Source organism: Xylocopa sonorina, chromosome 9 (assembly GCF_050948175.1).
Source record: "Xylocopa sonorina isolate GNS202 chromosome 9, iyXylSono1_principal, whole genome shotgun sequence".
NCBI classification, from domain to species: Eukaryota; Metazoa; Arthropoda; class Insecta; order Hymenoptera; family Apidae; genus Xylocopa; species Xylocopa sonorina.
In genome coordinates, this window is record NC_135201.1 from 10,216,323 (window position 1) to 10,243,407 (window position 27,085).

At 30.0% G+C, this 27,085-nt stretch overlaps 4 protein-coding genes across 11 annotated transcripts; 1 reads left to right on the forward strand and 3 right to left on the reverse strand.

The window, feature by feature from the left end:
• The first annotated feature begins 336 nt into the window (after window positions 1–336).
• LOC143426869 (uncharacterized) lies at window positions 337–3,934 on the forward strand. The gene is made up of 4 exons (XM_076900571.1): window positions 337–692; window positions 824–958; window positions 1,024–1,988; window positions 2,063–3,934. Exons 1-4 carry the CDS (start codon window positions 356–358, stop codon window positions 3,809–3,811), a joined length of 3,186 nt encoding a protein of 1,061 aa, XP_076756686.1. The 5' UTR covers window positions 337–355; the 3' UTR covers window positions 3,812–3,934.
• A 1,331-nt stretch (window positions 3,935–5,265) lies between these two features.
• On the reverse strand, window positions 5,266–26,439 carry LOC143426874 (serine protease inhibitor 3/4). Of its 8 annotated transcripts, XM_076900585.1 has the most exons (11): window positions 26,373–26,439; window positions 26,093–26,289; window positions 25,689–25,848; window positions 21,334–21,455; window positions 21,034–21,216; window positions 20,719–20,929; window positions 9,542–9,756; window positions 9,239–9,424; window positions 9,023–9,158; window positions 8,135–8,282; window positions 7,734–7,897 (listed from the first exon to the last, which is right to left on the reverse strand). In XM_076900585.1, exons 1-10 carry the CDS (start codon window positions 26,422–26,424, stop codon window positions 8,143–8,145), a joined length of 1,602 nt encoding a protein of 533 aa, XP_076756700.1. In that variant the 5' UTR covers window positions 26,425–26,439; the 3' UTR covers window positions 7,734–7,897; window positions 8,135–8,142. The 8 variants fall into 8 exon arrangements, with proteins under 8 accessions (XP_076756699.1, XP_076756704.1, XP_076756698.1 ...); XM_076900584.1 differs by lacking the exons at window positions 7,734–7,897; window positions 8,135–8,282 and adding an exon at window positions 5,266–5,431; XM_076900583.1 differs by lacking the exons at window positions 7,734–7,897; window positions 8,135–8,282 and adding an exon at window positions 7,006–7,207.
• Window positions 15,360–16,394, reverse strand: LOC143427079 (uncharacterized). Its single transcript, XM_076900935.1, has 3 exons — window positions 16,279–16,394; window positions 15,999–16,195; window positions 15,360–15,754 (listed from the first exon to the last, which is right to left on the reverse strand). The coding sequence occupies exons 1-3, from the start codon at window positions 16,328–16,330 to the stop codon at window positions 15,557–15,559; spliced, it is 447 nt and encodes a 148-aa protein (XP_076757050.1). The 5' UTR covers window positions 16,331–16,394; the 3' UTR covers window positions 15,360–15,556.
• On the reverse strand, window positions 16,445–17,232 carry LOC143426677 (nuclear protein localization protein 4 homolog). Its single transcript, XM_076900270.1, has 3 exons — window positions 17,071–17,232; window positions 16,841–16,979; window positions 16,445–16,750 (listed from the first exon to the last, which is right to left on the reverse strand). Exons 2-3 carry the CDS (start codon window positions 16,931–16,933, stop codon window positions 16,445–16,447), a joined length of 399 nt encoding a protein of 132 aa, XP_076756385.1. The 5' UTR covers window positions 16,934–16,979; window positions 17,071–17,232.
• Window positions 26,440–27,085: the final 646 nt, after the last annotated feature.

Here is a 27,085-nt window from a genome sequence, read left to right on the forward strand (position 1 = left end):
AGTGTACACGGTTTAGTATAGTTACTAAACACTGACTATGCCATTTGATGCTTCCCACGGGTCGTGTCTTTCCCCACCACCTGTTGCAGAATGCTTTAAAATTTGAACTGCCGTCGGTTAGTGTCGGTTGATCAAATTCCATGGGTTGTATTCGTCGATGAAGTAATCGTTGTTTAACAGCGTCTATTTACGCGATGAGTATAGATCTGTATGTGATCGCAACCTGTTGATGCATGCTTAAGTCTCACGAAATTTGTTCGCACGTTGCTTCGTAAGCACAGAGCATATTATATTAATTTTTTACATTAAACTGTGAACGCTTCAGGAAATATAAGTAAAGAAGAATAATCGTGAGATGAGCGACTCCGGGGACAATGTTAAATATAAATGGACACCTGAAAGTACCTCGTTGTTGGTGTCCGTGTGGTCGGATAAACAAGTACAAAAACAACTCGAGTATACTTCTAAGCCGCAGCTTATTTGGGAGAATGTCGCACGATACATGAAGAAAAAAGGGTACAATGTTTCAGGTAAACAATGTAGATCTCGAATGAAACAGGTACTGGTCTGTTATCGAGAAGCCAAGCGAGCAGGTACTCGGGCTGGTGTGGAACAATATTACGAATTGATAGATCAAGTCCTGAAAAACAAACGCATCGAAGAAAATAATATTGTCGGTGTGGATACCGTAGGTAAGGAATACTTGAATGGTTTGTAGTGATCTTAATTAGTAAGATTGGCTGTGTATCATTTTGAATAAGTATTACTGTTAAAGTTGAATCGATGTAACGGCTTAATTTGAACAAGCTCATTTTTCTATTAGATGCAATGATAAATATTAAGTCTCCCCCGAAGGAGGTGAAAACGAATAAAAATTTGCAAATGAGACACAGATTTCAAGAGCCTGTACCGTCGCTTCATCGTACGGAGGCATTATCACCCACATGGACATTAGGACGTAAGAATTATATTTCATTTATCAAACAGAATCTTAAATATATTAAGTCTTGTATTATTCTATAGGTGAAAATGAATATCCTGATTCTCCTGAATCGAATGAGACTATAATACCTCATCCGTGTAGAGTGTTTTCTCCTACAAGGGATGCAGCTATTAATACAGGCGAACAGCTAACTCGCATAGCTGCAAAATCAACCCAGTGCAATTCTTTTCCAGCTGAAGAACTGTTATGCGTTAATTATAAACAAAATTTTGTACCAAGTTATAATTATGGGGAAATGCCATTCCAAAATACAGTACAAAATGTGCAAAATCAAATAATTCAAGAGAATATGCAGCAAAATCAAAATTTACAACAAAATCATATGTGCAATGGTCAAAATATGTTAGTAAATAATTTAAATTATCAACATAATTTGCAAAATTTAAATCAAGGTTTAACTACGCAATCTGGAAATGTACAAGTTAATCCAATGGCTGTGCAAAATTCTAACTTAGAGCATATAATTCAGCACCAAAATCAGTTGCAACAAATTGTGCATGCAAATAATCGTGCAATGCCTCAAGAACCATGCAAAGTTATGTTACAACAAAATTTGGGAGGATACAAACAGCAATATGGTAATTTATTAAATCATATGCCTGCTATAATAGATCCGAAACCACCTGGATGTCTGTCTCCAGACTATTTGCCAGATGTATCTCAGAATTTAAACGACGCTTTCTGTCAATCAAAAAATGATGACAAGCCACATAATTTAAATGACAGTCACATTAGAACTACACAAACAGTAGGAGTACAGAACCCTGAAATCTCTGTAATAACGAACAACGCAACATGTAATGATGACAGTCTGCTAGAAATTTTTATGGATTTGCCAACTCCTTTGGAAAATGACAGCAAATCGAAAAATACTGCTGTTAATACAGATAATATTCCACATGTGCCATTAAGAAAAAAGAAAGCTCAGAAAATAGAGGAACTTGTATTAAGTGCAATCAATTCTCAAAATGAAGTTGTTAATAAGGTAAAAAATTAATTGCTACTCTTTTATTATTTTCAGTAACCATGAATTGGCTTATTAATTCTGTAATATTTCAGATTCTTGCTGCGCAAAATGATATGGTGACAAAATTTTTAGATATAGATAGAGATCGTCAAAATCGACTTGAAAATCGTTTGGACGATTTATTAAAAGTTGTTCATACTTCTATGCTTACAAAGCAAACAGATGTCGAACTACCTCCAGCACCAGAACCTATAATAACATCCTTAGTACCTCCTCCAAAGCCAGGTGCTGCACCTCCAAAATTAGACTTGGTTCCTCCAAAACCTTGTCGTGTACCCTGTACAATACCAAGTTCTAACATTGAATTAATCAATCAAAATACAATATCGACAAGACCAGGTGTAGTTTCGCCTATAACCAGCCCTGTGAAAAAACCTGGTACTATATGGTCAAAATTGGGCCCAGTATCACAATCTCCTTTTGTGAAAGCTCAACAACGATTGGGTATACAACCTATTGTGTCTACAGAAAGTCGTACCCAATCATCGGCAGAAAGACGTATAGCTAGAGAAGTAGAAAAAGTTATGGATACACAAACTGTGATATTTGAAGCTAAAAAGTTTCTGCAAGCGGAAAAAGAATTAGAGGAAAGAATAGAAAATGCTCGTATTGAAACAACGATAAGTCAGACTTTACATGCGCGTAGAAGATTATTCACACAGAGAGAACCGACCGCGGCAATGATATTATCCGCAGCATTTTTAGAGAATGAATGTCGCGCCACCGAACAACTTATGAGCTATGATATTCCTAATGCAAAAGATACGAATGTAAAAAATATGGATGATGATTTATTAGCGGGTCAAGGAGAAAGTTATGAACGTTTGAAGCAATTAAACATACCACCTACTTATGTATTTGTCGATCCCTGTGATACATCTACGCCTGCTAAATTAGGAACTATTTCTTCTACTACTACTACTACTAATAACAATAATAATAATAATGATAATAACGAAAGAATGTCTGCAACAGCGCCTAAACAGACAATTCAACAGTTAGCTCAACTTGTAATGAATTCAGGAAGGTGGAAAGAAGCTGGAGTGCAGAATAGACAACAAAATCTTGAACATGAAGTGCAATCAAATGAACAAAAGCATCAAATGAACGTACAAAATGAACGTCTCGTTCCACATAATGAAGCACCTACGGTAGGGCAACCTAAAGTTTTACATAAAAGAGATCAAACAAATAGTGATCAAAACTATGCTCGAGAATGGATGATGAACAAGTATGGATATCCAACAAATGAGCAGAAAACAGCATATGGTTCATCGTGCAATGTAATAAATCAGAAACCTAACTTTCCTATAGGTTTCACAAAACCAGCATTAAATACTGGAAATTTAAAACAAAAAGATTTGAATAGCGAATTGTATAGACCTATTGGTTTCACTGATAATGTACTATCCGATCGTAAACAAAGTGTACGATTTATGGATGAAGCGCTTGCTGAATTGCAACGAATGTATATTGAAACAATGTCTAAAGAACAACAAGAAATGAACGACAGTTTGCCATATGTACTAAGCAATGGTAATGCGATGCCCCTTGAAAATCGACAGATGATTGAAAAATATATCCATGAAGTAATACCAAGAAAACAATTAAAAGATAATAAAGATACTGACTCTGATAATGATGATGAATTTCTGGATACTACTGCTACTATGCCTGTAATTGTCCCACGTCGAAGTTCTCTCACATCAACCGGTACTGCATCTACCGAAACTACGCATTCTATAAAATTTACAAGACCAGATAATTGTATAATTAGTTAATTATAAACACGCAACGGAAGTAATACATTTACTATTTTGCTTTTGTTTTAAGTCAACAATTTAGATAAGAAACATAATGTTCATAAACATTACAGGCAGCTACTATGCATTGCTAACAAAATGCGTTGCGATTAAAAGTATGAGATACTATTGATATCATACATATTTTTGTGCAATACATTTTTTCTTATGGTATTTGCAAAAACGATAGTTGGAAAGAAGAAAAATGTTTGGATGTCATGATAGTTATGTTACTACTCTATTTTAGTAAATGATAATGTAGTATGTTACTTTAATTATAAATGTTAATTTTTACTAAACAAAAAAGTACATATATACATAAAATGTATATATATATTTTTTTCGGCCTTATACGTTTAATGCAATAATAAATTGTACCTTTGATGGTAATTATTCCTACTGTTATTATCAAGTTAAAATGTTAAAAATTGTATTCCATTATGTATACAATATATCTATCAATTTGTTACAAATTATGTTTATGCATAAAATAATTAGTTGAATCTCAATGATGCTGCAAATAAAAGAACAATCGATTTTGAACTGTAATCATAAAAGCATATAACTTACTGCTAGAGCTTTTATGAGTATTTACAATGACCTTGATACATTTAAGTGATATATAAATAATGAAAAATGATGTTAATAAAGACTGCTAAAGTAATACAATTGAAATTTTGAATCCCCAGCTGCATGTATTATATTAAGTTATAATGATAAAAATAAAATTCTTATGGTAACAATATACAATAATGTATAATTATAACTTACGATATATTAATAATTAATAATATTAAAACTTACTGAGATAAACACTACATAATTTATAAAATGAAGCATTTTAACAACGCGTGTCAGCATATACATACATTTTGTATATTATACAGTATATATAATAAGAACAACGCTAGTCGAGAGAGAACGTAATTCAAGAAATTATTGTATTAATATAACATTCGTTATCACGTGCGTATAATATTTACGATTGATGATTCCATCAAAAGAATTAACGTCACACATGTTTGATAAAGATTGCTTTTCAATTTTTTAAATAATATATGTAGATATACGACATTCTTCAAATTGCTGAATTCAATTTTTTTTTTTAAATTCCTAGATGGAAAGATCCTTAAGGCAATACTTAAAGCTAGAACTATCACCAAGTTATCAATGATATAATATTATATAACAATATTATAGATGCTTAAATAGTCACTGATGGCTTTAAAGCAGATGATGCCATATCTAAAGAGAGAATTGAAAAAATTAAGGAAAAGTGACAATTCAGTGTAAATATGTAATGTTTGATCTTGAATGTGTTAATGTTATGTAAGTACCTCCGGATTATTGTTTTACACTTTTTATTCTTCATCTTTGGGTACAAATTACATAAAATAGTAAATACAGAATTAAAAATCTGGATTTAATCTCACTGAAAAGACTGTGATTAAGGGTTGAGAACATGGCCATTAAATAGTGTTATCACTGAATCCATATTAGTTTCTGCATCATAATCAGATTTTACAATATAATAAGAAAATGGTTGTGTGACTGAGAAATCCACTGGTAAATCCAAGGACAATTTCATCATAACGATACCTGAAACAAATGAATCATACCAGAAATAATGTACAATTTAATATGTGTATTATATTCTCTGCAATGTATAATAAGAATGTTTTAAATGTATGATTCCATGATAATTGCAACATACATGCAACATGCACATTATATTAGATGAGATAATAAGTTTGTACCATGATATGTATTTGTGTTACACTTTTTGGAAAGCGAAGGTAAAACTTATAACTTAATAATATGAAAAAAAGGCTTGAAGCACAATAAAATTTCAAAGGTTGGTACAGTTAGAAAAAATGGGTGCATTGCTAGGATTTGAGATGTAAGTACCATACATTTTATGTTAAATTATTATAGGTAGTATATGTGAATTTATCTGTAAATATTCATATTTTTCTGTACGTATTTGCATTATATGTGAATTTTATGTGAATGTGAAAGTGTATGTACTTATAGATTACTAAATTTACATAGAATTATGTGCTGAAGAAAACTCTTTTCCATTTGAATATTCTATAGTGCTAATTTTTATATAACTGTAATATTCTTTTATTAGTTATATTGCTTGATCTTTGATTATTTTCAAGAATGCATCACATAAAATTGATTGCAATGATGAATTTTTGATAACTTCTTTAAAATAAAATAGGGATATATGAAAAACTATTTTTGGTCCTGCACTTACTTATGCAACTACTGTGAATTTTTTTTTTATAACTGTTGTAAAGCATGTTGTGAAGAAAATCTGTTTAAAGCTATCTTTTTCATTTTTTCTAACTTTTGTTCATTTATATCTTGAATTTTGAGATTAAATGAACTTGTAAAAAGCATAATTTTTGGTTGCTTCTCTTTTGCATCAAGCTATTCAATACTTACTTTATTATTTTGCACATTGGGACCATTTTTATTAACAACTATAATGTATCATCATTTAGTGTATGTTTGTGGTTTTGATAAAGACAAAAAAAATAGTTCAATACAAACATTAGTATATTATAAATGTTGTAATGTTAAGTCAATAGGTATAAATTGTTATTATAATCACTATGTAGTGTATGAATGCAGTATATGATCACTTCAAATTGTGCAAATTAAACTAATCGTGGTTCAACAACATGCCCTCTAAACAATTGTAAATTGATATCTCCTATCTTGGTGATACTATAGATGAATGGATGATTCACTGACATTTCCACTGGAATTCTAGCAAACAATGCTGCGACTCCTATTCCTGAAACAATGATAATATTTCACTATGTCTAATAATGATAAAATAACCTAAATTTTTCTTTGGTGATATATTTTTGACTGTTTTATCCTATATGAAATACCTATGAATATAATATCGTAGAACATAGGCTCCAAGCACATATTTTATATAAAATACTCTATTTAAAAAATCATTGAAAGCTACTTATCATGAAATATATATTAAAATTTATAATTATTTATTTTTACATTCTTAGTACATCATTTTTATGGAAAAGCCACTTTTAAATTATACATATACTATAACATTCTGTTATCATTAGAAGAGCTTTTAATTTTATATCTTTGGCCACTATGGACTAGATTTCAGATATAAAGATTAATTTATATCTACTATTAGCAATGTTCAAGGAAAAAGATAGTAGTAAACTTAAGCAGAAGTTGGTTCGTGAATGTGTCCAACAAACATTGGAGTAACATTACTATCTTCAGTTTTTGGATTTACTGTTTTGACAATACTATAAAAGAAAGGATGGTCAATCATTATTTCCATCTCATCAGTCATGCAGCGTACTTCAAGTTCTACACCTGGAACAAAATTGATCATCCTAATTTCCACCAACAGTTACTGAATGTTTGATATACAAAAATTAATGCATAAGTAACTTCTAACTTACAATTAGAAGTAGATGCAATTTATATGATTTTTTATCGCCAGAAGGCAGATAAATACTTACAGTGAGGACTGTGTATAAAAATAATGTAGATCAAAAATATTTTATTGTATCTTGTACACAATATATAACTAACTCTAATTTATTATAAGTTTATTCTAGGCTGATAATCAAATTTTAAGTCACCTCCAATGTATATAAAAAATTAGTTAACATTGGCATATTAAGGTACACCATATAATATATAAACTTTACATATAAAAAGCTCATTTACTAATATCAATGAACTAATTATCAAACTAATTATCAAACTAATATTAGGCAACTTATAATAAAATTGGTAAAAATAAGTATAATAGTGTACGATATGATGCATGCTGTTTACTTCCAATCTGATTTCTAATGACATAGAGAAATACAACTTTTTAATATAAGAAAAAAAAAAAAACAAATCATTATCGACTGTATCAATCTTGAGATATAACTTTTGCTAAGAACAAAGTTACATTGTTGTATTTAACGATCGAGAGGAATGGTCGATCGACGTGGAACTCAATGGGCATCTCTGGTGACCATAAGCTTGAAGCAGGCAATATAGTGAGACCTGCCACAAGCAATTAATAATGAATTACTTACTTAAGCTACAAGCATGAACTAAATAGAAAAAATTGTATTACTATCATATTCTGAATATCAAAAAGATATCCTTGCCATTTGGATATTAATTCATGTAGAAAATAGAAATACATTAAGATGAGTATAAGTATGAAAGCGAAGTAGCTATATTATATGTATATTTTTGGAAGGAATATTAATTGTGTGAAATAACATATAACATAACCAAAGAAATCATGCAGTTGTTTTCAAGTCAATGACTCGGCCATTGAAGAGAATTATGCTGCCATTCCTTGCCATAATTGTATAAAAGAACGGCCCATTTACTCGAAATTCTTCTACGGACGGGTACGCGAAGTACGCAATCTCGAATTCTGTCGAAAAAAAATTGAAAATTGTTATCAAATGGAAATGAAACATTTGCTTTAATGCAATAATCAATTTTATACTGAGTGGATTCTCTTCAGGCTACAATAAATAGTAGTATTTAATAGTTCATTAAAATTATATTTAGTACCTACTTGATTTCTCTGTTTATGATATGTATGTTTTATACTTCACAATTAACGTTTACACAAAGACACATAATGACATCGACAAAACAAACAAAAACAAACAAAAAATCCCAAAGGGAAGCATTTTAAATTATTACTTACATACACAAGCATATTATGATTCATTTAATGGGCACAGTATACTTAACTTTATACTTAGAATACAGAGAAAAATATTAATATCCAATTTCTCTAAACTGTTCAACAGCTTTGCAGAATTATAAAGTGGAAACTGAAATTGAGCTAGGTACTACTTACTGTAATATAATCTTGTTTGAATGTACAAAAATTCTTTGAATTATACTTTTACTATATGGTATAGATTAAATCCAAATACATAGATTACATAAATTACATACATTATTTGTACATAGTACAATGCTACATGCAAGTTTAATTACCATATTTTCAAAACTATTTGATGTTCTCAAAGACAAAGACTGTTAAATTTAAACATACATAGTTTCTAAAAATTCGTGCATTTTAAATAAAAGAATTTTAAAAGTAGTGCCATGCTTAATTTCCATATACATTATGCAAGATAACTTTTATTTACTTACCAGTAGCTGCAGCAGCTTCACTGCCTTCTTCATTAACTTCGATGAATGCTTTCTGCACAACCTTACTAACAGTTAAGCCATTATCAGAAATTCCAGAAAAGTTAGCATCTCCAGTAAATGCATCAACCAAACCCATCTGTGTATAATAATAATTAAAGCACAAAGAATATTTATTTTTATATGAATTACATATTATATGAGTATATATGTGTATACCTTTTGTAAAACAGAGTTAAGAACTATTTTACTTTCCACCTTGAACTTTGGTAAAAATAAATTTACTTCACGTTCATAGCCTTGATTTAAAATGTTGCTTAGGTTCACAGTTTGTAATTTTTTCTCAACTTCGGTCAATCCATCAATCTTATTTGGAAGAATTATAACCATACTCAATTCATCGCCCTGGAAAAATTCATTTATTTAATTTTATCATTCACAAGTAACAAAGTAGTAACAAATGCAACAATCGAAACAAGTAAAAATTTATTTAATATATTATTGCTTTCTTTTTAAACTTACCTTATAAGGTATTACAATGAATCTAGCATTTAAATCAGGGAGTTCACCATATTGGTAAGTACCTTGTCTATGCATTGTAGGAACATTTTTTACTGTATTGTTATCAATATGGAATGGCATACTCTTTGTATCTTCAGAATTGAATTTATTTTTCCACTGACCCTTAAAATATACTGCATTAACTAGTACTAATGCGGTCATGGTATCCAGATCAGCTATTTAAGAAGAACAACATTGATTAATTCTTTTATCTAATTTCTAATTTTCATTAATTGTATTTTTACAAAATTTTCAATTACTTTCTATTTTTACAAAAGAAAAAAAGAAACTTGAAACAGAAAAATGTACAAACCTGGTGAAAAAATGTCTTTAATAAGATTATTTGTATTTTGTTGAACCCATGAATTAATAATATTTGCAGCTTCCTGAGATTTACTAAAATCTACAGTTTGTGCAGCCGAACGAAAGTAAGTTTGCGTTATATCCTTGTACGTTGGTTTCACACTAAAATGTTTAGCTATGAAAATTTTATTTGCCAGGAGGAGTTTATTTTCTTGAACACTCTAAATTGAAGTACAAAAAGATAATATAAGATATACATAAAATAGATTAAAAGTAAGTGTGGAGAAAATGTTTTTCAAATAAAGGAAAAACTTGATATTCTTACATTAAGATTGTCAATAAGTGTTTGATAACCAGATTTGCCAAGGTCATTTGGAGATGGAAGATGAAGCACTTTTTTAAATTGATTTTCTGTTTCTCCACGAGCTCCATAAGCAGCCATAGCAAGAACAACATCCGCACTCAGTGGAGACATTATAAGATTACCTGAGTTTTCTTCTGCAACAGTCTATATAAAGAATTTTTATTTACATAGTTTATTCACTTTGAACAATTTTTAGTTTTAATTAATAATTCATTTTTTTAGATGGAATTTGTTGTAATTTCATTATTATATTTTTTTTACCTGAAAGAACGAAGAAGAAAACTGATTTGTCCCTTCTGAAACAGCCCGAAGAGCTGCAGTGTTATTCTCTGCTGTTGTCATTGTTGTTAAGGCAAATATTGCCACCAGAAGAGTTTCTAGAACTGGTATAATTTATTTCCTTATTATTATATATTGTGGAATTGATTGTAAAATTTTTTTTTTCGTGTTATTAATGTTAAAATATGTTTAGCACTAACAACACCATCAATGTTTAACGTAATGTGCTCTTTTGTAAGTTGAAATTAAGATCAAATTCTCCATGTACAATATTATACTGTACAGTATCAAGAAGAAAATTGGCATATTATTTTAAAACGTACGTAATTTCGGATATAATGTCGTTCGACTCATTAAACATGAATACCGTGTGTCAGATTGTTGCTTACGCATTTAAGTAAAATACGTACGCACATGCGTACAAGGGCAGGACATATAAGCTACTCGAATACTGCGGTATTTATTATGCAGACCCTACGATTTCAAGGTTCAAGGTCCAAGATTGGTCTCTCGCGAAAGACTAAACCGCCGAAGGACAACAACTACGTGAAATGATTGACAAAGATTGAAATGAAAGTTTCAAACAAAGTATACATATAAAATATAATATTATTTTCTTTATAAATTTACGAGAAATAAAATAGTGCTACAGTAACATTTGATTGAACTTATATTGCTTGCTTCATTATAACTTTGTGTATTATTTTCGTAAAAATTTACACAGATATTTATATAACTTGATTAGCTTTCTAAATTTCAAGTTAATATATTACGCTACTAATATTATAAATATTAAACAACTCCTTATCTTTTAAATTTATGTCAATCGTACAGTAAATATAAATTACAAGTATCTTCGACGTTATCGTGTTTATATTATTCTCTACTTTCATAAACATTTCATGTACATATACAATATCTGTGTAACATAGTGTTTATGAAAACTTCGACAATCAAGTAAAGACTAAGTATGCACAGTTGCGATTTAGATACAGAAAAAATCAATACATACGTGTGCAAATTCTTTATCTCGTAAAGAAATCTTTTATTTTATTTTTTTTTTGGGTAAGGGAAACCAAGAATATTTAAGCAAATGAATGCGTAATCGTATTTAAGTACTTGTAACTATCGTGTTATATCTACGTATTTGATGTAACAAATGAATTGAAAAGAATAAGGAATTACCTTGAATTAAAAAGAGTAAGGTATTACGTTCAATTAAAAAGAATAAGGCATTACGTTGCATTGAAATTCTGATTAAGAGAAGAATAATTTGTACGTATGTATATACGCGACACACGTATATATAAATACATATGTACGTATGAACAGAGAGAAACAAGTTCAATGTTTTTCGAATCTCGTTGGGAAAATCCCATTTAACACATGAATAAGTGTTATAGTGATCTTGTCTCCAACGTAACTAATGATACGTGAATACCAAGAAATGTTTCCTTCTTAGTTTACTAACAATTATCTGCTTATGTGAGGATTTTCCACATGGCGTCAGAGAAGTTGACAAAGAAGAAATAAAGCGGAAAGAAACATAAAATCTGGCCACGAACATACTTATTAATTCAATAAAAATCATAACTAAGATTATCCATAGTTATTTAAAAAATCTGCAATTGAATTAATTATATTGATAAATTTATGATAATTTTGTAATGCTCATTACATTAAAATTATACTTGTATATATTCTATCAGTTCGTATTAAATCCGTTGAAGTATGATACAAAGAAAAAAAAAAGAAGAAGAACCCAAGTCTGTGCTACAAACAGGTCTAGGATAAAACCATACAAATGTAATTTTTCTTATTCCCTCTATTACGCCTGATGACGTGATGAAATGGGAATACCAAGATGCGGTATTTATTTCCTATGTACACGTGGTACGTAATGTTAAATTTATCGTCCATTCTTTCTTTATATTTAGTAAGACTCTTGAAGTACAATTAATCATTTTATTGAAAATTATGATCTAAACGTGTCAAACTACAACTGGTCGCTATTGTAGTTTGCTTTCTTTTTTTATTTATAGGTTTGATGTCACATCAATATTGAATGATTATCTTTTACTTGCAAACTTTTTTCAGGGAAAATTTTTCACGGACAATATTTTATAAATATATTTTTTAAATTTTGTATTGTATGTACGATGTAAGAAAAGAATTCTTCTTTTTATCTTTTTATTTTCTCTAGCAATATATCCTTATGATTGGTCTAATTTATCTATTAATAGATACAAGGAATATCTAGGAGGGAACGGAGGAATATATTTGAATCTGCGTTACTCTTTTTTTCTTTTAAACAGAATTTGGTGTCGTATCATTCGTTCAGATGCGAAGTTGAATGAAAAATAAGTTGTAATCACTATGTACAGATGTAAAATTAATATTTATCAATTTTTACGAAATTTATAGAACACGTATCAAAGGAAAATTATTTTTTTAGAATAACAAATTTTAATTTCCATATTATTGGAAAATATTCTGTGACAATATCGATTACTTAAATTAAGTAATAACGTTATACAAATTTAAAAAAATACTAGATGCCGAATTGAAATATCTTAGTGAGTTTTTCCAATTTACACATTAAATATGTTTACTTATTACTAATACTCCGAGAATTCTGTAATGTACCAGTACAAAAATTACGAAATTTCTATATAATAACGTAACTGTTACGATAAGTTTTCTTACATTGATAAACTAGTATCAAAAAATTAAAATAAAAAGGAAGTTGCGCATAGACATTATATATAATTTGAAGTGAAGCTTACGATCACCTGTTACTGTACCAGATATTATATACGCAAGTTTACTCACATATATGCATCTTGCCCTTATTTGTCTACACCTTCTGCTCTCTCGCAAACTTAAACGCAGACTGTTAGAGGATATGACCGAATGAATATAAAACCACGATAGCGAGTGCCGAGCAAGTCATAGAGGTGGAAACAAGAAGCCTATCAAGAATCGATACAACTGAATAACCAATCGCGAGCCGTACATTCGATTGTCCATATGATCCCATAGATCAATTTATTAAATTTCATTGGTTAGCTACTGGAATATTTGGTTCATCTTATTGATTGACTTACAAAAATTACAAATATTAATTGCACGACCATAATGCAACTTAATTTTACTTTTCTCATCGAAGAGAAATATTTTCCACAGGACATTAGAAAATATAAATAAACCTGTTTCCACAAAGCTTTTTGATAACGACTAATAGATTTTGCGTTTACTTTAAATTTAATTGTGAAAGTTCATTGTGCCTTGTGGTTCTATATATTACAGTTTCCATATTTCTTATTGGTTAACGACGTTTGGGCGAGCTTAAAACGCTGTTTGTAGCTGTATGTACGAAGCTGTAAGAAATGTCTGTTATATATAGCATAAACAGCCGCCAAATGGCAGTCGAACTTAGAACATTCAATAATCAGAAGTCGTATTGGATCAGGGTTAGGTTACTTTCCAAGTTTTAGCTGTCTTACAACACAATGTAAACAGAGATTTCATCTGAAATCAATCCCCGTCCCAAAAGAGAGATAAACCGTGACGTGGATCGGCAACTAAACTGATACATGCGTTCGTACTGATGCATATTTATAGGTAGAATTCATTCTGCGATAGCAAATTTTTTTTATACCGAATGTATAATACATCAAATTAATATATCAATAAAATTGTGAAATTATGAATAAAGAGTGAGTCTGAATTATTTGTTTATATTTTTTCTCACTGTCAGATGTTAAAGATCACGTGTTCAAGCGTTGCACTACCAATTGAAGAAATTTAAAATATCGCAAATAATCCATAACAAATGGGTACTTACGAATTATAAATATAGCATCTATTACTAATATCCCGTACACTTTATAATATTAAATAACAATATTATCCGCACGATTTTGTTAAACTAAGAATTCTGGACAATATACTCTCTATACACTTAAATTACACTGCCCATTTTGACTCAGCTATAGTCTGATGAATCGTAATCGATCAACCGATATTTCTACGTATGCAGGTAGCTCCGAGAACTCTAATCTTCTTGTAATACCAAGTTAATCCCAGAATAGGAGTTGTTCATTGGAGAGTGATTCACTTTAATATCATATTATTACAATTGCAATTTAATGTACAAACACGTACAAAAGAAAAAAATGACGCCATATTGCATAATACTTAAAAGAAATTAGTCTATAGAAAGTTATAATTGTATAGTAATGATATCTTTAATCTAATCTAATCTGCACCTTTTCTCACTAATAATAGTCATTTTAAAACTATCAATGTTGTTCAGTACAAAGAAGAATTATAAAATGAAAACCTACTAAAGTAAAACCTTTTTAAATAAATCAAACTTCAAAAGAAGTCAATTAATATCATTTCTAAAAAGAAACCATTGTTTTGAAGTAAGGAGTTTAACACAGAAAATATTAACACATATTTGATTATAGAACTGCTTGTTCAATTTAATTTTAATTTTTTTTCTCTTGAAAGAGTATAAGAAAATGTTGAAAATTAAGTCTAACCAGAGAAATTTTTTAAGAATATATCGAAAATAATACTATACATACCTGATAAACAGTAGATGTCAAATTTTCACGACTAAATTGTATCTTCCGTGCGCGATCAGGTAGAAACTAACTTTAAACCCAGACAATACAGCGAGTCACATAATGCTTCAAAAGTGGCGCCCTCAGGTTCTAACTTAACCGTATCTTTCTGAACCGCAAGAGTAGTTTAACCAATTGGAGGTCAAAAAGTATTCTCTGGCGCATCTTTTGCCGCCGTAACCGCTTTGATAGCGGTTCAGGAAGGTACGGTTAGGTTAGGTTTTGTCCGCCGAGTTATGCCAAGTTAAGTTCCAGCATAACCAAACCTAATACTTGTAATATTGTGCAGATATAATTACTTTATAGAATGATGATTATGAAAGCTTATTATTTATTTCATGACCACATTTTGTTATTGTAGCACTAGGTTGGTAAATAGTATAATAAAATAAATTGTTAAGCTTTCTCAAAATATTCACGATCGATGTTAATACCTCGAAAAGCTCTATTTTTATCGCAACATTTTTCATTGCCTGGATGTCTTCGACAAAGATCACAACCACACATTGGTTCGCGTGATTCTTGAGATTCATGCGTGGGTGGACAAGGCGGAATTTTTGGTTTCGTTTCGCAGCAACACGGTCTGCAAGGATCCTATAAATTCTTTTTTTGTGAATATTAAAATGTTTGCAAAGGAGAAAACCGTTGTAAAATAATAACTTATAATACGACAACTTAAACAAGGAAAAGAAGTAATTAATTATGCAAAATAATATCCACGCAATATGTAACAGATAAATTAGGGAATATTGCCACTCCTACTCTTAAATAATCTAAAGTATATATATGTTCTATTAAAATCGCATTGTTCATATTGCGAACAATATAACTAAATTACCTGCATTTTAATATAACAGCAAGGTTTGATTGGGGGGCAGATCTGGCTTGGAGCTACATATGGCGGTTCTTCTGAAGATTTAACACTATCCTTACCTTTTTCTTCTACTTTTGCTTTATATTCGTCAACGCCTTTCTTCTTTTTCGGAGGGCATGCAGATTTAATTTGCGAGGAAGTCGTAGTAACTCTAAAATTTACTAATTTCATGATAAATTGTTTAAAAAAAACAATCAAGAGTAATTGTTGAGGATTTCATCATATAAGAATATAAAATGTTTACCACGGTCTAGAAACTTATTCCACAGACTTTTACATGAATTTTCATCCGTCATACTTTATGGCAATTTCAAGAGATTTTAAATATTACATCTTCTTCGTAACATAATATTATATAAAGGAAGTGCTAGGATTTAAAAAATTTGATTAACATACTTAACGATTTTTAATTAGAAACCACACATTTCACACATTGCAAACCCTGCTGCATTAAGAAAAGTGCAATGAGAACAAGTCCAAAGTGTTTGATCCAGCTGCGAGTTTGCAATCGGATCTGTACCAACTGCTACTCCACTTCCCTCTGCGAGCGCGGAGGATTGCATTCTTGAGCTAGTATCAAATGATGGTTGAGATGTAGATGCTGAAGTTTCAGATATGAGTTGTTCGACTATTAGCCATTGTTCCGAATGTGACCATTCCGTTGCTTTTTCTCTGTCTTTATTACGAATTGCTTCTAATAGTGGCATCATGTGGTCCTAAAGAGATAAATATGTACATTTTGTAGCTGCGTTGCGTGACAAATGTAAGCATGGGTAACAAGTATTATCTACGCGTCTAATGAGTACCTTCATTGGGAACATATCCATTGTTGCAATAAAAATTAATAAGTGAAAATCTGAAACTGCTTCTAAGAATTTGTCTTTAGTAAACTGTTGCATATAAGAGCAAAGTGAACTGAATTCTTGAATTTGTCCATCAATGAGTCTAAAATGGAAAGATTTATATTAATACACACATAAGTTATTTGAAAATAACAAGAAAAAGGAACACTATCTACCGAATATCTTTGACATACCTGTTTTCAATTGGAAATGGAATAATATTATTGCTGATATAAAAAGTAAACTGTGGAGTAAGTGGTGTAGATGCGGGTACATCCACTAGTAAATATTCTACAGGCAACGGTCTTGCTAGCCTTGATACTTCGTTCCCATAAGAATCTTTGTCCTAACGATCATAGAAACAAATCTTATTACATTATTCAGTAACAACGGATAGAGAGTGAAAAATTTCAAATGCACTCGGTTCGAAGCATTCTGAAAAACGCGCGCTTAGACGCGGTTACGTGGAAACGTCCCCGGCAGACGGCGAGGACGGGCAACATCTGGACAATGTCATTGGTCACTTCGAGCAGCGATAAAGAGGTATACAAGAACGATTATGAAGGCAAGTCCATAATGTTCTCTGTTCGCAGTCGTTGGAGAAATGCGCGCGCAATGGTAGAAGTCGCAGACGACAACCGGCACCGTTTGCCACGAGTCGAACTAAAAGCTTCGAAGAAAGAGGAAAGATCCTTAAGGCAATACTTAAAGCTAGAACTATCACCAAGTTATCAATGATATAATATTATATAACAATATTATAGATGCTTAAATAGTCACTGATGGCTTTAAAGCAGATGATGCCATATCTAAAGAGAGAATTGAAAAAATTAAGGAAAAGTGACAATTCAGTGTAAATATGTAATGTTTGATCTTGAATGTGTTAATGTTATGTAAGTACCTCCGGATTATTGTTTTACACTTTTTATTCTTCATCTTTGGGTACAAATTACATAAAATAGTAAATACAGGATTAAAAATCTGGATTTAATCTCACTGAAAAGACTGTGATCAAGGGTTGAGAACATGGCCATTAAATAGTGTTATCACTGATTTCATATTAGTTTCTGCATCATAATCAGATTTTACAATGTAATAAGAAAATGGTTGTGTGACTGAGAAATCCATTCCTAATCTCAAGGAACAATACACGATACCCATATCTGAAACAAATGAATCATACCAGAAATAATGTACAATTTAATATGTGTATTATATTCTCTGCAATGTATACTAAGAATGTTTTAAATATATGATTCCACGATAATTGTAACATACATGCAACATGCACATTATATTAGATGAGGTAATAAGTTTGTACCATGATATGTATTTGTGTTACACTTTTTGGAAAGCGAAGGTAGAACTTATAACTTAATATGAAAAAAAGGCTTGAAGCACAATAAAATTTCAAAGGTTGGTACAGTTAGAAAAAATGGGTGCATTGCTAGGGTTTGAGATGTAAGTACCATACATTTTATGTTAAATTATTATAGGTAGTATATGTGAATTTATCTGTAAATATTCATATTTTTCTGTACGTATTTGCATTATATGTGAATTTTATGTGAATGTGAAAGTGTATGTACTTATAGATTACTAAATTTACCTAGAATTATGTTCTGAAGAAAACTCTTTTCCATTTGAATATTCTATAGTGCTAATTTTTATTTAACTGTAATATTCTTTTATTAGTTATATTCTTTTATAGTTATATACATTTTGAGATTAAATGAACTTGTAAAAAGTATAATTTTTGGTTGTTTCTCTTTTGCATCAAGCTATTCAATACTTACTTTATTATTTTGCACATTGGGACCATTTTTATTAACAACTATAATGTATCATAATTTAGTGTATGTTTGTGGTTTTGATAAAGACAAAAAAAATAGTTCAATACAAACATTAGTATATTATAAATGTTGTAATGTTAAGTCAATAGGTATAAATTGTTATTATAATCACTATGTAGTGTATGAATGCAGTATATGATCACTTCAAATTGTGCAAATTAAACTAATCGTGGTTCAACAACATGCCCTCTAAACAATTGTAGATTGATATCTCCTATCTTGGTGATACTATAGATAAATGGATGATTCACTGACACTTCCATTGGAATTATAGCAGACAATAATGCGAATCCCATTCCCAAGACGATGATAATATTTCATTCTGTCTAATAATGATAAAATAACCTAAATTTTTCTTTGGTGATATATTTTTGACTGTTTTATCCTGTATGAAATACCTATGAATATAATACCGTAGAATATAGGCTCCAAGCACATATTTTATATAAAATACTCTATTTAAAAAATCATTGAAAGCTACTTATCATGAAATATATATTAAAATTTATAATTATTTATTTTTACATTTTTAGTACATCATTTTTATGGAAAAGCCACTTTTAAATTATACATATACTATAACATTCTGTTATCATTAGAAGAGCTTTTAATTTTATATCTTTGGCCACTATGGACTAGATTTCATATATAAAGATTAATTTATATCTACTATTAGCAATGTTCAAGGAAAAGATAGTAGTAAACTTAAGCAGAAGTTGGTTCGTGAATGTGTCCAACAAACATTGGAGTAACATTACTATCTTCAGTTAGGTACTACTTACTGTAATATAATCTTGTTTGAATGTACAAAAATTCTTTGAATTATACTTTTACTATATGGTATAGATTAAATCCAAATACATAGATTATATAGATTACATACATTATTTGTACATAGTATAATGCTACATGCAAATTTAATTACCATGTTTTCAAAACTATTTGATGTTCTCAAAGACAAAGACTGTTAAATTTAAACATTCTTCTAAAAATTTCTAAAAATTTTCTAAAATTCTAAAAATTTCTAAAAATTCGTGCATTTTAAATAAAAGAATTTTAAAAGTAGTGCCATGCATAATTTCCATATACATTATGCAAGATAACTTTTATTTACTTACGAGTAACTACAGCAGCTTCACTGCCTTCTTCATTAACTTCGATGAATGCTTTCTGCACAACCTTACTAACAGTTAAGCCATTATCAGAAATTCCAGAAAAGTTAGCATCTCCAGTAAATGCATCAACCAAACCCATCTGTGTATAATAATAATTAAAGCACAAAGAATATTCATTTTTATATGAATTACATATTATATGAGTATATATGTGTATACCTTTTGTAAAACAGAGTTAAGAACTATTTTACTTTCCACCTTGAACTTTGGCAAAAGTAAATTTATTTCACGTTCATAGCCTTGATTTAAAATGTTGCTTAAGTTCACAGTTTGTAATTTTTTCTCAACTTCGGTCAATCCATCAATCTTATTTGGAAGAATTATAACCATACTCAATTCATCGCCCTGGAAAAATTCATTTATTTAATTTTATCATTCACAAGTAACAAAGTAGTAACAAATGCAACAATCGAAACAAGTAAAAATTTATTTAATATATTATTGCTTTCTTTTTAAACTTACCTTATAAGGTATTACAATGAATCTAGCATTTAAATCAGGGAGTTCACCATATTGGTAAGTACCTTGTCTACGCATTGTAGGAACATTTTTTACTGTATTGTTATCAATATGGAATGGCATACTCGTTGTACATTCAGGATTGAATTTAGTTTTCCACTGACCCTTAAAATATACTGCATTAACTAGTACTAATGTGGTCATGATATCCAGATCAGCTATTTAAGAAGAACAACATTGATTAATTCTTTTATCTAATTTCTAATTTTCATTAATTGTATTTTTACAAAATTTTCAATTACTTTCTATTTTTACAAAAGAAAAAAAGAAACTTGAAACAGAAAAATGTACAAACCAGGTGAAAAAATGTCTTTAATAAGATTATTTGTATTTTGTTGAACCCATGAATTAATAATATTTGCAGCTTCCTGAGATTTACTAAAATCTACAGTTTGTGCAGCCGAACGAAAGTAAGTTTGCGTTATATCCTTGTACGTTGGTTTCACACTAAAATGTTTAGCTATGAAAATTTTATTTGCCAGGAGGAGTTTATTTTCTTGAACACTCTAAATTGAAGTGCAAAAAGATAATATAAGATATACATAAAATAGATTAAAAGTAAGTGTGGAGGAAATGTTTTTCAAATAAAGGAAAAACTTGATATTCTTACATTAAGATTGTCAATAAGTGTTTGATAACCAGATTTGCCAAGGTCATTTGGAGATGGAAGATGAAGCACTTTTTTAAATTGATTTTCTGTTTCTCCACGAGCTCCATAAGCAGCCATAGCAAGAACAACATCCGCACTCAGTGGAGACATTATAAGATTACCTGAATTTTCTTCTGCAACAGTCTACATAAAGAATTTTTATTTACATAGTTTATTCACTTTGAACAATTTTTAGTTTTAATTAATAATTCATTTTTTTAGATGGAATTTGTTGTAATTTCATTATTATATTTTTTTTACCTGAAAGAACGAAGAAGAAAACTGATTTGTCCCTTCTGAAACAGCCCGAAGAGCTGCAGTGTTATTCTCTGCTGTTGTCATTGTTGTTAAGGCAAATATTGCCACCAGAAGAGTTTCTAGAACTGGTATAATTTATTTCCTTATTACTATATATTGTGGAATTGATTGTAAAATTTTTTTTTTCGTGTTATTAATGTTAAAATATGTTTAGCACTAACAACACCATCAATGTTTAACCTAATGTGCTCTTTTGTAAGTTGAAATCAAGATCAAATTCTCCATGTACAATATTATACTGTACAGTATCAAGAAGAAAATTGGCATATTATTTTAAAACGTACGTAATTTCGGATATAATGTCGTTCGACTCATTAAACATGAATACCGTGTGTCAGATTGTTGCTTACGCATTTAAGTAAAATACGTACGCACATGCGTACAAGGGCAGGACATATAAGCTACTCGAATACTGCGGTATTTATTATGCAGACCCTACAATTTCAAGGTTCAAGGTCCAAGATTGGTCTCTCGCGAAAGACTAAACCGCCGAAGGACAACAACTACGTGAAATGATTGACAAAGATTGAAATGAAAGTTTCAAACAAAGTATACATATAAAATATAATATTATTTTCTTTATAAATTTACGAGAAATAAAATAGTGCTACAGTAACATTTGATTGAACTCATATTGCTTGCTTCATTATAACTTTGTGTATTATTTTCGTAAAAATTTACACAGATATTTATATAACTTGATTAGCTTTCTAAATTTCAAGTTAATATATTACGCTACTAATATTATAAATATAAAACAACTCCTTATCTTTTAAATTTATGTCAATCGTACAGTAAATATAAATTACAAGTATCTTCGACGTTATCATGTTTATATTATTCTCTACTTTCATAAACATTTGATGTACATATACAATATCTGTGTAACATAATGTTTATGAAAACTTCGACGATCAAGTAAAGACTAAGTATGCACAGTTGCGATTTAGATACAGAAAAAATCAATACATACGTGTGCAAATTCTTTATCTCGTAAAGAAATCTTTTATTTCATTTTTTTTTTTTTTTTGGTAAGGGAAACCAAGAATATTTACGCAAATGAATGCGTAATGCCATCGTATTTAAGTACTTGTAACTATCGTGTTATGTCTACGTATTTGATGTAACAAATGAATTGAAAAGAATAAGGAATTACCTTGAATTAAAAAGAGTAAGGTATTACGTTCAATTAAAAAGAATAAGGCATTACGTTGCATTGAAATTCCGATTAAGAGAAGAATAGTTTGTACGTATGTATATACGCGATACAGTATATATAAATACATATGTACGTATGAACAGAGAGAAACAAGTTCAATGTTTTTCGAATCTCGTTGGGAAAATCCCATTTAACACATGAATAAGTGTTATAGTGGTCTTGTCTCCAACGTAACTAATGATACGTGAATACCAAGAAATGTTTCCTTCTTAGTTTACTAACAATTATCTGCTTATGTGAGGATTTTCCACATGGCATCAGAGAAGTTGACAAAGAAGAAATAAAGCGGAAAGAAACATAAAATCTGGCCACGAACATACTTATTAATTCAATAAAAATCATAACTAAGATTATCCATAGTTATTTAAAAAATCTGCAATTGAATTAATTATATTGATAAATTTATGATAATTTTGTAATGCTCATTACATTAAAATTATACTTGTATATATTCTATCAGTTCGTATTAAATCCGTTGAAGTATGATACAAAAAGAAAAAAAAGAAGAAGAAGAACCCAAGTCTGTGCTACAAACAGGTCTAGGATAAAACCATACAAATGTAATTTTTCTTATTCCCTCTATTACGCCTGATGACGTGATGAAATGGGAATACCAAGATGCGGTATTTATTTCCTATGTACACGTGGTACGTAATGTTAAATTTATCGTCCATTCTTTCTTTACATTTAGTAAGACTCTTGAAGTACAATTAATCACTTTATTGAAAATTATGATCTAAACGAGTCAAACTACAACTGGTCGCTATTATAGTTTGCTTTCTTTTTTTATTTATAGGTTTGATTTCACATCAATATTGAATGATTATCTTTTACTTGCAAACTTTTTTCAGGGAAAATTTTTCACGGACAATATTTTATAAATATATTTTTTTAATTTTGTATTGTATGTACGATGTAAGAAAAGAATTCTTCTTTTTATCTTTTTATTTTCTCTAGCAATATATCCTTATGATTGGTCTAATTTATCTATTAATAGATACAAGGAATATCTAGGAGGGAACGGAGGAATATATTTGAATCTGCGTTACTCTTTTTTTCTTTTAAACAGAATTTGGTGTCGTATACATGCGTTCGTACTGATGCATATTTATAGACAGAATTCATTCTGTGATAGCAAATTTTTTTTATAACGAATGTATAATACATCAAATTAATATATCAATAAAATTGTGAAATTATGAATAAAGAGTGAGTCTGAATTATTTGTTTATATTTTTTCTCACTGTCAGATGTTAAAGATCACGTGTTCAAGCGTTGCACTACCAATTGAAGAAATTTAAAATATCGCAAATAATCCATAACAAATGGGTACTTACGAATTATAAATATAGCATCTATTACTAATATCCCGTACACTTTATAATATTAAATAACAATATTATCCGCACGATTTTGTTAAACTAAGAATTCTGGACAATATACTCTCTATACACTTAAATAACACTGCCCATTTTGACTCAGCTATAGTCTGATGAATCGTAATCGATCAACCGATATTTCTACGTATGCAGGTAGCTCCGAGAACTCTAATCTTCTTGTAATACCAAGTTAATCCCAGAATAGGAGTTGTTCATTGGAGAGTGATTCACTTTAATATCATATTATTACAATTGCAATTTAATGTACAAACACGTACAAAAGAAAAAAATGACGCCATATTGTATAATACTTAAAAGAAATTAATCTATAGAAAGTTATAATTGTATAGCAATGATATATTTAATCTAATCTAATCTGCATCTTTTCTCACTAATAATAGTCATTTTAAAACTATCAATGTTGTTCAGTACAAAGAAGAATTATAAAATAAAAACCTACTAAAGTAAAACCTTTTTAAATAAATCAAACTTCAAAAGAAGTCAATTAATATCATTTCTAAAAAGAAACCATTGTTTTGAAGTAAAGAGTTTAACACAGAAAATATTAACACGTTCCCTGCCGCGTGGGGCGTATACGCCCCACGCGGCTTGAACGGGAAGTCTTCAAAAAACGGTCTGGCAGGGAACGTGTTAACACATATTTGATTATAGAACTGCTTGTTCAATTTAATTTTAATTTTTTTTCTCTTGAAAGAGTATAAGAAAATGTTGAAAATTATGTCTAACCAGAGAAATTCTTTAAGAATATATTGAAAATAATACTATACATACCTGATAAACAGTAGACGTCGAATTTTCACGACTAAATTGTACCTTCCGTGCGCGATCAGGTAGAAACTAGCTTTAAACCCAGACCACAGTAGCGAAACTCTCTGTCGGCACCTTTGATGTCGGTGTACCATAAAATTGAGTGCGCATGCGCGACAGTAGCATCCAAATCGCAGTGCCACCTGGATTTCAATCTCACTTGCATTTTTTTACTCTCTATCTGTCCAACTTATTTTTACGTTTAGTTAATCAAAATTTAATAAAAATAATAAATGTATTATTTCTAATACATCGATTCAAGCAGCTTTCAATAGATATTGAATTCCCTCCAAATTCAGCTTCAGGTTTGGTTAGATATTCAATCGTCTTTTTGTTTGCTAAGAAAGAGAGAGAAAGAAAAACTAAAGAGCAAGTGAGGCAGAAGTTCAGATGGCACTGCGATTCGGTGCCCTGTTTCGCGCATGCGCATTAAATTTTGTAACAAAATCGAGCCAGTTGCGCTACTGTATACTGTGCCCAGACAATACAGCGAGTCACATAATGCTTCAAAAGTGGCGCCCTCAGGTTCTAACTTAACCGTATCTTTCTGAACCGCAAGAGTAGTTTAACCAATTGGAGGTCAAAAAGTATTCTCTGGCGCATCTTTTGCCGCCGTAACCGCTTTGATAGCGGTTCAGGAAGGTACGGTTAGGTTAGGTTTTGTCCGCCGAGTTATGCCAAGTTAAGTTCCAGCATAACCAAACCTAATACTTGTAATATTGTGCAGATATAATTACTTTATAGAATGATGATTATGAAAGCTTATTATTTATTTCATGACCACATTTTGTTATTGTAGCACTAGGTTGGTAAATAGTATAATAAAATAAATTGTTAAGCTTTCTCAAAATATTCACGATCGATGTTAATACCTCGAAAAGCTCTATTTTTATCGCAACATTTTTCATTGCCTGGATGTCTTCGACAAAGATCACAACCACACATTGGTTCGCGTGATTCTTGAGATTCATGCGTGGGTGGACAAGGCGGAATTTTTGGTTTCGTTTCGCAGCAACACGGTCTGCAAGGATCCTATAAATTCTTTTTTTGTGAATATTAAAATGTTTGCAAAGGAGAAAACCGTTGTAAAATAATAACTTATAATACGACAACTTAAACAAGGAAAAGAAGTAATTAATTATGCAAAATAATATCCACGGAATATGTAACAGATAAATTAGGGAATATTGCCACTCCTACTCTTAAATAATCTAAAGTATATATATGTTCTATTAAAATCGCATTGTTCATATTGCGAACAATATAACTAAATTACCTGCATTTTAATATAACAGCAAGGTTTGATTGGGGGGCAGATCTGGCTTGGAGCTACATATGGCGGTTCTTCTGAAGATTTAACACTATCCTTACCTTTTTCTTCTACTTTTGCTTTATATTCGTCAACGCCTTTCTTCTTTTTCGGAGGGCATGCAGATTTAATTTGCGAGGAAGTCGTAGTAACTCTAAAATTTACTAATTTCATGATAAATTGTTTAAAAAAAACAATCAAGAGTAATTGTTGAGGATTTCATCATATAAGAATATAAAATGTTTACCACGGTCTAGAAACTTATTCCACAGACTTTTACATGAATTTTCATCCGTCATACTTTATGGCAATTTCAAGAGATTTTAAATATTACATCTTCTTCGTAACATAATATTATATAAAGGAAGTGCTAGGATATCAAAAATTTGATTAACATACTTAACGATTTTTAATTAGATACAGCTAAAATTGTAAATGTCTTCAAAACTGATACAACTGTAAGCATGACATCTTCGATATTCAATCGTTTTTTCAATGATATTATATGATTCTTTGAAAATTTAAATCAAATATTTGAAACACATTTTTACGTTACTTCATAAATTTTTTGTAAAACTTTAAATTTATGAAAACAAGATGATATTTAATTACTTCGAATAAATTACCAAATTGTTTTAAAAGGTTCCAATGTAAGATGTAGGAAAAAATATTGTATCATAAAAAAGTTATGCAGATATAAAATTGTTTCTAGGGAATTTTGCTGGTTAGGCACTGTTCGCAGTGAGGAAAGGTTTGTTTTCATGATATGTTGGTAGATGTAAATTTTTTTTTCATATTTGTTATCACAACAGAATCAACATTATAATCTCACTAAAGAAGGCAATACGATAGTATGATATTTCTAAATAATCTTTTAATCAACTTTTTTCTGTGCTGTACGGATACATATAGGCATATATAGACCAATGAGATTGTAATTAAAAGCCAATATAGTATCAA

Coding starts and splice junctions, on each gene's coding strand:
- LOC143426869 (XM_076900571.1), top strand. CDS start 356: ATGAGCGACTCCGGGGACAATGTTAAATATAAATGGACACCTGAAAGT. Junction 693..823: donor TGTCGGTGTGGATACCGTAG/GTAAGGAATACT, acceptor TTTTTCTATTAG/ATGCAATGATAAATATTAAG. Junction 1,989..2,062: donor AAAATGAAGTTGTTAATAAG/GTAAAAAATTAA, acceptor GTAATATTTCAG/ATTCTTGCTGCGCAAAATGA.
- LOC143427079 (XM_076900935.1), bottom strand. CDS start 16,330: ATGACGGATGAAAATTCATGTAAAAGTCTGTGGAATAAGTTTCTAGAC. Junction 16,196..16,278: donor GAATAAGTTTCTAGACCGTG/GTAAACATTTTA, acceptor TCATGAAATTAG/TAAATTTTAGAGTTACTACG. Junction 15,755..15,998: donor GCTGTTATATTAAAATGCAG/GTAATTTAGTTA, acceptor AAGAATTTATAG/GATCCTTGCAGACCGTGTTG.
- LOC143426677 (XM_076900270.1), bottom strand. CDS start 16,933: ATGCAACAGTTTACTAAAGACAAATTCTTAGAAGCAGTTTCAGATTTT. Junction 16,751..16,840: donor TGGATATGTTCCCAATGAAG/GTACTCATTAGA, acceptor TTATCTCTTTAG/GACCACATGATGCCACTATT.
- LOC143426874 (XM_076900583.1), bottom strand. CDS start 26,424: ATGACGGATGAAAATTCATGTAAAAGTCTGTGGAATAAGTTTCTAGAC. Junction 26,290..26,372: donor GAATAAGTTTCTAGACCGTG/GTAAACATTTTA, acceptor TCATGAAATTAG/TAAATTTTAGAGTTACTACG. Junction 9,425..9,541: donor TCATTGTAATACCTTATAAG/GTAAGTTTAAAA, acceptor GAATTTTTCCAG/GGCGATGAATTGAGTATGGT.